We start from the raw sequence: 9,094 nt of genomic DNA, 5'->3' as shown, positions 1-9,094 counted from the left end.
TTTGAAGAATTTTCAAAAATAATAAAGAAAGAATTAGAAGAAGAAATATTAAAATAATTAAGGCATGAAATGGATGAAAAATTTGAAGAAATAAAGAATGAATGCGATCAAATATATGATTTCAGTCTATTAAATGATGATAATATGGACATAGCAGGGCATGGGCAGCAGCCTGAATAAAGCCCAAATTGCATATATTGATATTGCTATCAATTATTCGGGCGCGGATAACCTATACCCGAATATTGACAGAAATTCCAAAATTAGATATTTTAAATATTGATAAGGTATTATCAATTATATCGGCGGGGAAGACCCCATGTATTAAAAAAAATTGAATAAGCAATGTTGAATATTTAAGCAAGTTAAATTAAATTAAAAATAAATGAATAAGCAATGTTGAAATTTTAAGCAGCCTTGACATGTATGTACACATACACTGGCACAAGGATTTTGAAGGCAGAAGAAGCTATGAAGGCTAATCGCATAAAGATCTGTATGGCCGAAAACCAAAGACTGGTACACAAAAGCGAGACAACTATTCACGGAGAGACAATGCCCACGTGAACAAAGCAAAGATTTTATAAATTCCTGAAGATTGAAGTTTGTCGGGGCACTATCTCTCGCTCTTATCCATCACCTAGAGGGATACGCATGCATCGCTACTACATATAAAATAAAGAGGTGCATTCTCTCGAAAGCCATCCAGAGAGCTGCTCTCTCGCCTATAAAAGAAGACATTTGTTGTGAAGAGAGACATAACACCAAACTGAGAAGTACCACCAGCCACCGATAGAGCAAGAGCTACGACCCAGCTAGCAAGCTCATTGCTCAGTAGTAGTAGTTGTTGTTCCTCATCATGTAATAAGAGCCACAATATCTAAAGCATTTGTAAGGCTCAAGAAGGTAGTTAGAAGGTAATTTTCTTTAGCTTGTGTAATCCCTTCAGGGCCTCCCGAAAGAGAAAGCCATATGTAAATTATGTTGTGGAAATGATGAAGTTTCTTGGTTTCACTTGGTATTTTTATTTATGAATTTATGGGACGAGTTCTTATGCTAGGGATCCTATAGGAGAAACCTCTGCGTGTGTAGTTCTCTATGTAGCCCATAATGACGTTTGAATGAGAACTTTGTGGCCGTAGAGAAGTGTACCCTTCGGGTGGAACTGCATGGGAAGACGATATGAATTTACCCCATAAATTTGCAATTAAAACTACTAAGTGAACGTAATTAGCTACATCTGAAACATGATGAAAAATGTGGTGAGTACTCAGTAGGATTTTACACCTCTGCGCACACCGTCGGACGAATTGTTGGCCTCGTCAGCCCATAATAGATCCTGCATTAAAGAAATAATTAGAACGTGAAGGTAATCACATTGAATTAAATATTGCTGTGAATAGTGAAATACTGTTTCAAATAGTGTATTGAATAGTAAATCACTTTTGTGAATAGTGCCCTATCTAGTGAATATTAAATACTATTCAAGATAAAAAGTGTGTGTTGTCTACCACTTTCACCTAATCACATATTAACCTAATTAAAATCTGAGTTAATATAAATTAGAATCTGAGAATAAAGAACTTTATTCCCTATATTGCTAGTATCAGGTCCAGTGTTTAACCATTGAAAGGTTAAAATATTTAAACTTACAAGTTAGCGCAGGTAAAGTAATAAATACTAAGAAAAATATAAATATAAGGTGTAGAATAAATCCCTCTGAAGAGCATATCTGGCATACATCTCATAGGCAGTTAAATACAGTCATTGATTTGATATATAACTTTTACATATCTCGGGAAAAAAGACAAGATAATTTAGACCAAAAATTTAAAAGTTTATTGAAAGAACACCAAAAACTTGCGGATAAGTATTCAGGGTTGAATAATAAAATCGATCTAGCTTTACATAAGCTAGAGGAAGCAAAAGCAAGACAAAATACAGTTTACAAGAATAACAATTATATTAAAGAGGAAGTGTTATCAATAAGCCTTTACCTAAGTAAAGGCAAAGAGTCAGTCCCACGCACTGAATCAAGACAAGATATACTTGAAATAAAAAAGTTGGTGCAAGAGGTTAAAACTTTTATTATCTCATAATTATATGAGTGAATATACTCAAGCATTAAACGAAGTAGCTAAATATCTGTCACCTCCTGTCGGATTCTCTGATCACGATTCCCCAAAGGAAGATTCCAAAGTTATAATAAGACAAAATAACATCATGCTCCATCTATTAATCCAGATTTTAGATAAACTAAATAGTGTTCAAAGCAACAAAGAAATTGTGCTTTCATTATCCGGAATAGTTGCCTCTGCTAGAAATATTAATTCAGAAAAATGGTCATATCTAAAGGCTTCCTTAGAAAAGACAAAACCCTCCAATTAGTAAGGCAAGATTCAAGACATCTGACCATGAAGCATAGATTATCATGCAAAGCGGATGATATTGATAGCATTGAAGAAGTTATTGATATACAAAGAGATCTAGAAAGATATCAGAAAGATACTCAATAAAGCCGCAACAAGTATACCACATGGGTATGTTTGAGAGTAAAAATGGTCTATATAAAATATCCAGAGAAGTAGAATTAAGTGTGTTAACACACCCAGTAGATTTAAGAATTGTAAGCAAGAATATTGAAAATGAACTAAGATATTGTGGTTATAAATATATTCATCAAGGTATGTATATTGTAGGAATTAAAGGTATGACAAGGAAGAAGTTAGGTGCTAAGGTTTTAATAACATTATTAGCCAGAAGATGAGAATCAGTAGACAAAGCAGCATTAGGATTTTTCGAAGGAGACATGAATAAAAACAGATTAATAACCTATATAGCTCCAGCCTAATGATGCCTGTAAAAGAATTTATTGAAAAAATGAGTTTTGGTTTCCAAACTAAAGGGTACAAAGATTTTAAAGGAACAAACTTGTTAGTAAGTATAGAATTTATAAGAAGGCTCACTAACAGAAGTAGCTCTAGATATAGAGTGAATGTGAATGACGTAATTGATAGTATGCAATCAAAATGTATTAAATTTATGAATCCTCTTAAAATTGGCCCTGAAGAAAGAGCGAGAGAAGAATGGAAGATAGGTGAATTAATAAAAAAAAGAATTAAGGCAACCTGAAAACTACATAAGCTATCAAAATTGTGAAGGAAGTAGCAGTATTCGATTTATGAATTATAGATCTGTATCAATAGAAGACTCTGAATCTTTTATGTCAGAATCAGAAATTAATGATGATAAAAATAAAGGTGTATCTGAATGCATGGAAAAGGCTAATTTAGATGATGAAATAAATCATTGGGAAAAGAAAATAAAGCATATTGAATTGGAATATAGTCATTCTATGACAAATGATTGGCCTAAAATAAGAGAAAGAGAGCTATTTATAATTAGAGAAATTGCAAGGTTAAAGAAACTAAAAAATGATAAAAAGTTTGCTACTAGTAGTTCAACCATGGAAGATAAAATTATAGCATCCGCAGAAAGAAAAGCAAATGCTATTATTAATAAAATGCTATCATTATTATTATTATTAATAATAATAAAGATAAGAATATTGTTCAAAAAGAAGAAGTTGTTAGTGAAGAAGAGCAATGGGATATCAATAATAAGTTATTATTAGAAAGTTATAAGGATGAGGAGGAATTAATAAAAGAAATGTGGTTAGAAGATGAAACTATAGATATATAGACACACACGGTTGGGAGTATGTATTTCTAATTTTTCACATACAACTTAAACAATCTAATCATACATGTTTATTAATTATGTAGAGTAATATTGCTAATTCATATGTTCTACTTTTCTAGACTAGTATTTCGCATTCAGTACTCTCAAGTCTAGAAAAGGAAGGAATGTCATTTCTAATTCATCAAGTTAGAGGGTAATATTGTTAAGAGGGTGATATTTTTTACTTATTATTTTATGCTTTAACTTGGAGAAAATGATTAAATTATTCTTACATTCTCATCTTCGGAGTAACCCTTTTGTCCAATCAGTATCTCCAGGATTATAACGCCAAGACTATATATGTCCGATACAAATGTGATTTGCCCACTATAGAACTCAGGTGCCAAGTATCCGCTGCAAGAAGATTTATAGTGTTACTTCTCACTGGCTGTAAAATACTCCCTCCGTCCCAAATTAGTTGACCTAGATTCGTCTAGATACAGATGTATCTAACGCTAAAATGTGTCTAGATACATCCGTATCTAGACAAATCTGAGTCACCTAATTCTGGGCGGAGGTTGTAGAAATTAAATTCATCCTATACAAAATGAAATAGAGAGCTCCCCAGAGGCCGGCTTACAGTGATCCACAAAGGTTTGAAGTACAAACATGGGTACCATGTGATCATCTATTAGAATATTAGCGGGTTTCAAATCTAAGTGCAAAATGCGCTTCTCATGAAGATGACATAGACCGTCACATGTTCCCTTAATTATCTGAAAACACTCCCTCCAATCAAGTCCATGAGATGCATCTGTAGAGATAGGCAGGCAGAGATTGTATAATGTGAGTAATAAACTTACAAACGTCATGCAACATAAGCATAGTTTACGTGGGATCCTGGGCTCTATAATAAAGCAAATAAAGATGGAAATGAATGTCTTGATCTTACCAGTAATATACTTATCAAGACTGCTGTTGGGTACATACTCAAAACAGAGCAACCAATTTCGTATATCTGCCATGGCCATCTTCCCCTCATAGACCATAATTTTCCCTTGCGTGTCAGAACAATATCCTAAAAAGCGCACTATGTTTTTGTGCTTGGCCTTCATCAAGCACTCAACCTCTTTGTGGAATTTACTCTCATGCATATTCCTGGATAGCCTCTTCACAGCAACTATCTCATTTCCGACCATTCCCTGCGGTCACAAACAAGTATTGTCATTGCAAACCTTTTTGGGCTTGTGGCGGTGTGACTGATGTCACGTGAGCATATGCCAGTTTAGTTTTTAGACCAATTGTGATTAGATGGAAGCTTATTAGAGTTGTGTACCTTATAGACCATACCTTATAGACCAATGCAAATCCGCCACTGCCGATTTGCTGATCGTCAGAGAAACAATTTGTGATGTCTTCTAAAAGTGATAACGGCAGATCCATTGGCTCCGTACTTCCATCAATTAACATGCGCTCCAGAGCATTGTGTCCAGTACTAATTTCGTACTCCATTTGCAGATACGTAATGTGGTGCAGTGCTCTTTAAATAAGAGCATTCACTATACCAGATGATGCAAATGTCATGAATTATGTAGAGCAAGAGAATGAAGATCACATGCATCCCAACTCCCTAGTTACTTGCAGGTATAATCATCGAAGACACAACTGGTTTGATAATTCTCACCTTAAAAAATCTCAGTCACTTCAAAGTAGACAGCAAGTAAGCCAAAAGCTATACCACGGAGAAGTGTTCAAATTTGGTATGTGCTTTACTACAATTAAGCTCTCTCATCTTGTTGCTAACGACAGTTCTCCAAATTTTGACTTGACGATGACTGATCTGATCTCCTAGCGTCAACCTGTATGTCGGTTATTTTAAACACTCATTTGTGCTCTGATTTCTCGAAAGCAAGTGATGAGCTGGATTTCAGCAATAATCTTAGACCCAAACGCCAGCGGCAGAAGACAAAGGAGCCGCATCAGACGCTTCAAACTCCGACCTTCCCTCAGGAGGACTTTCTTTGCCACTAGGATTAAATTCCTCCTAGTCTTAGATTTAATTACATCATCAATGGTTTGGGTAAATCTAACAGTAACAGGTTTGGGATAAGAATCACACCTTCCTTGAGATTTGGTTTGGTACTAACTAGCACATACAAAAAAAACTAGCACATACACATATGGGGATCGAATTAAACATCTAATCTAGATACTGGAGTTCGAATTTATAGATCTGTCACAGATACTAGCTAGTAATATTGTTCTCTGATGTATCTTAATCAGAATCTCTTTACCAACGCTGATGGGTGTACAGTAACAGAACAATAGTTAGCCTGATTTAATCTGGGCCATGCCGCAGATACTAGCAGGCAACAAGAAATTAGGAAACCCAAAGGAGGGAGGACGGAGGTAGCACCAAGTGAACTAGAATGAATCAAAGGAGGGAGAATGGAAGAGATTTACAGAAAGAAAAAGGAACATCCGTACCACGGCAGTCGGCCGGCCGGCCGGTGAGCGGAGAGCGGAGACGAGATCTGGATGTCGATGGCCTGCGCCTCGAGGAGGACGCTGGCTGCAGCTTCCAGTGGGGGGTTGGATGCCTTCCAGGCGGACCTTGGAGTACGTTGACCTGCAATTATTGATGGTCATTGCGTCAACAGTCAAGGTAGACCCTACTTTTTCTGAAGAAAAAAAATAACTGATGGAGTTTATTGTGGAGTTCTCGAATCTCGACAATCCATCATATGGAAATGCATATGCCAAAAGGTAAATATTTTGAGGATTCCCGACGAATGTATTTGTTGCCACTGGTCAGATGCACATATTTATTTTTTGAGGTAACAGATGTGCAAATGTGTAAAAGCACAGGGAAGAGACACTTCAGCGAACCTAGATATCATCGCAAACGCCCAACCGGTAGAACTTCTTCTCCCACTTTGCTTTCTCTCTCACTGACGCTCCCCACTCCTCACCTCGCCTAGTTGTGTGGCTTTCTATTTTGGCGGCGAGGCGGGTTGCGCCGGCGTCTAGGTGGGCGAGGGCAGAAGCGAGGCGGGCGGCGGCAGAGACAAGGTAGAGGCGGTTGCGTAGGCTACGCCACTGACAAGGCGCCGGAGGAGGTGCGTGCCGCCGCCGCTGCCTCCATCGAGATCCTCGGCGAGCGTCCCTTGTTGGATCCGTCGTGATGCTCGGTGACCCAGGCGGCAACTCCACGCTCCTCGCTGTCGTAGCGACCTTTGACGGTACAATACACCAGGGGTATACGACCTCCTAGGAATAAGATTGCCAGGCCGGCCTCAGAGCTTGGCTATAGCCTGGCCCCTCACCCTTACAGCGAACCTCCGCTAGAAGGATATATCATTACTTGTAACCCTACCCCTCATTCACCTATATAAGGGGAGGTAGCTGCCTCCCAAGAGCCATCTGTTGGAAAAGCAATTTACCGAATGATTTTATTAACAAAAATACTAGATAAAACATGACTATTATAGCAGGGATAAAAAAAATCATGCAATCTGACAAAGAGAAGGTAAATGGCATCTGCATATATGAACTAGAACCGAACATATCTAGAGCAGGCACTAGAGCAAGAAACTGTGGTAGAATCTCAAACATAAAGAGTATGAGAACGTACGGAACAACGGCAGAAGCACTAGTCTTGGGGTCGACGTCTGAGGGAGTCCTGGATAAGGGGGTATCCGGACAGCCGGACTGTACACATCGTCCGGACTATAGAAGCGTCAAGATACAAGACTCAGACTTCGGCTTGTGTCCGGATGGGACTCTCCTTTGCGTGGAAGACAAGCTTGGCGATCTGAATATTATATTTCCTTCCTTGTAACTGACTCCATGTAAACCCTAGCTCTCTGGTGTCTATATAAACCGGATAGGATGGTCCTTAGAAGGCCGATCACGATTACAATCATACCATCATAGGCTAGCTCTTAGGGTTTAGCCTCTGCGATCTCGTGGTAGATCTACTCTTGTACTACTCATATCTTCAATATTAATCAAGCAGGAAGTAGGGTTTTACCTCCATCGAGAGGGCCCGAACCTGGGTAAACATTGTGTCCCTTGCTTCCTGTTACCATCAGCCTAAGACGCACAGATCGGGACCCCCTACCCGAGATCCGCCAGTTTTGACACCGACATTGGTGCTTTCATTGAGAGTTCCTCTGTGTCGTCGCTTCAAGGCTTGATGGCGTCTTCAATCGTCAACAACACACTCCAGGGGGAGACTTTTCTCCCCGGACAGATCTTTGTGTTCGGCGGCTTCGCACTGCGGGCCAATTTGCTTGGTCATCTGGAGCAGATCGACAGCTACGCCCCTGGCCACCAGATCAGGTTCGGAAACTTGAACTACACGGCGGATATTCGCGGAGACTTGATCTTCGACGGATTCGGCCCTGTGCCAGGAGCGCCGAACAGTCACGACGAGCACGGCCTAGACCTGTTGTTGGACAATGCTCGAAACATCATCCCGGCAATAGCCCCGGATCTAAATCCGGAACAGGTTGCGTTGCCCAAGGACGGAGGGATGGACCCCGCCCCGCAGGCCGCACGCTCATCGGCGGTGGATCCGAACACAGGCATCTCTCCGTGGAGGCCTGTAAACCTGGGCCCCCAGACTCGTATCCGGTTGTTGTCTCACGTCCGCACACTCTCGAGCCAGCCAAGCCAGGTTGGGCTCCAGTAATGGAGTTTACCGCTGCAGACATCTTTCAGCACTCGCCTTTTGGCGACATGCTGAACTCATTAAAGTCTCTCTCGTTGTCAGGAGGCTCTGGGCCGAACTATGTTCGGCTTGAGTGGGAAGCAGACAATGAAGGAATTCGCTGCCCACCCACCACCCACTTTGTCGCCACGATCGATGATTTAACCGACATGCTCGACTTCGACTTCGAATACATCGACGGTATGGACGACGATGCAGGAGACGTACAGGAGCCACCGCTCACAGGGCGTTGGACAACCACCTCTTCATACGATATATACATGGTGGACACTCCGAAAGAAACCAAGGGCGATTAGGCAACGAAGGATAACCCCTCCAAGAAGAAAGCAAAGGATGGGCGTCGCCCGCGCCGCTCCAAGCCCCGCCAAGGCAATACCGGCACCGGAGACGAAGACAATCCGGACGGTGCCGACGATGAATACAACCCCGAACAGCCTGCCTTCGAGCAGGTCGAACAGGAAGATGGGCATACAACCCAGATGAACAGGCGTCGGACGGGTATCCGGAGGACAACTACATGCCCCTCTCCGAAGACAAGATTAGCCTTGGCGACGACGAGTTCGGCGTACCCGAAGACCTCGCAGAGCAGGAGCGCTTCAAGCGCCGACTTATTGCCACTGCGAGAAGCCTGAAGAAGAAGCAGCAGCAGCTTCAAGCTGATCAAGATCTGCTCACAGA

General features: G+C 40.7%; 1 protein-coding gene across 2 annotated transcripts; it reads right to left on the bottom strand.

Moving 5' to 3' along the window:
- Window positions 1-1,172: 1,172 nt before the first annotated feature.
- On the bottom strand, window positions 1,173-6,283 carry LOC119362277 (cysteine-rich receptor-like protein kinase 26). Of its 2 annotated transcripts, XM_037627475.1 has the most exons (7): window positions 6,169-6,270; window positions 5,366-5,540; window positions 5,032-5,240; window positions 4,634-4,883; window positions 4,322-4,495; window positions 3,975-4,095; window positions 1,173-1,339 (listed from the first exon to the last, which is right to left on the bottom strand). In XM_037627475.1, the coding sequence occupies exons 3-6, from the start codon at window positions 5,191-5,193 to the stop codon at window positions 4,022-4,024; spliced, it is 660 nt and encodes a 219-aa protein (XP_037483372.1). In that variant the 5' UTR covers window positions 5,194-5,240; window positions 5,366-5,540; window positions 6,169-6,270; the 3' UTR covers window positions 1,173-1,339; window positions 3,975-4,021. The 2 variants fall into 2 exon arrangements, with proteins under 2 accessions (XP_037483372.1, XP_037483371.1); XM_037627474.1 differs by lacking the exon at window positions 5,366-5,540 and having other exon boundaries at window positions 6,169-6,283.
- Window positions 6,284-9,094: the final 2,811 nt, after the last annotated feature.

This window comes from Triticum dicoccoides, chromosome 2B (genome assembly GCF_002162155.2).
Source record: "Triticum dicoccoides isolate Atlit2015 ecotype Zavitan chromosome 2B, WEW_v2.0, whole genome shotgun sequence".
Classification (NCBI taxonomy): domain Eukaryota; kingdom Viridiplantae; phylum Streptophyta; class Magnoliopsida; order Poales; family Poaceae; genus Triticum; species Triticum dicoccoides.
This window is presented reverse-complemented; position numbering and strand designations above follow the sequence as displayed.

Coding starts and splice junctions, on each gene's coding strand:
- LOC119362277 (XM_037627474.1), bottom strand. CDS start 5,193: ATGGAGTACGAAATTAGTACTGGACACAATGCTCTGGAGCGCATGTTA. Junction 4,496..4,633: donor TCTTGATAAGTATATTACTG/GTAAGATCAAGA, acceptor CTATCTCTACAG/ATGCATCTCATGGACTTGAT. Junction 4,096..4,321: donor TCAAACCTTTGTGGATCACT/GTAAGCCGGCCT, acceptor ATCTTCTTGCAG/CGGATACTTGGCACCTGAGT.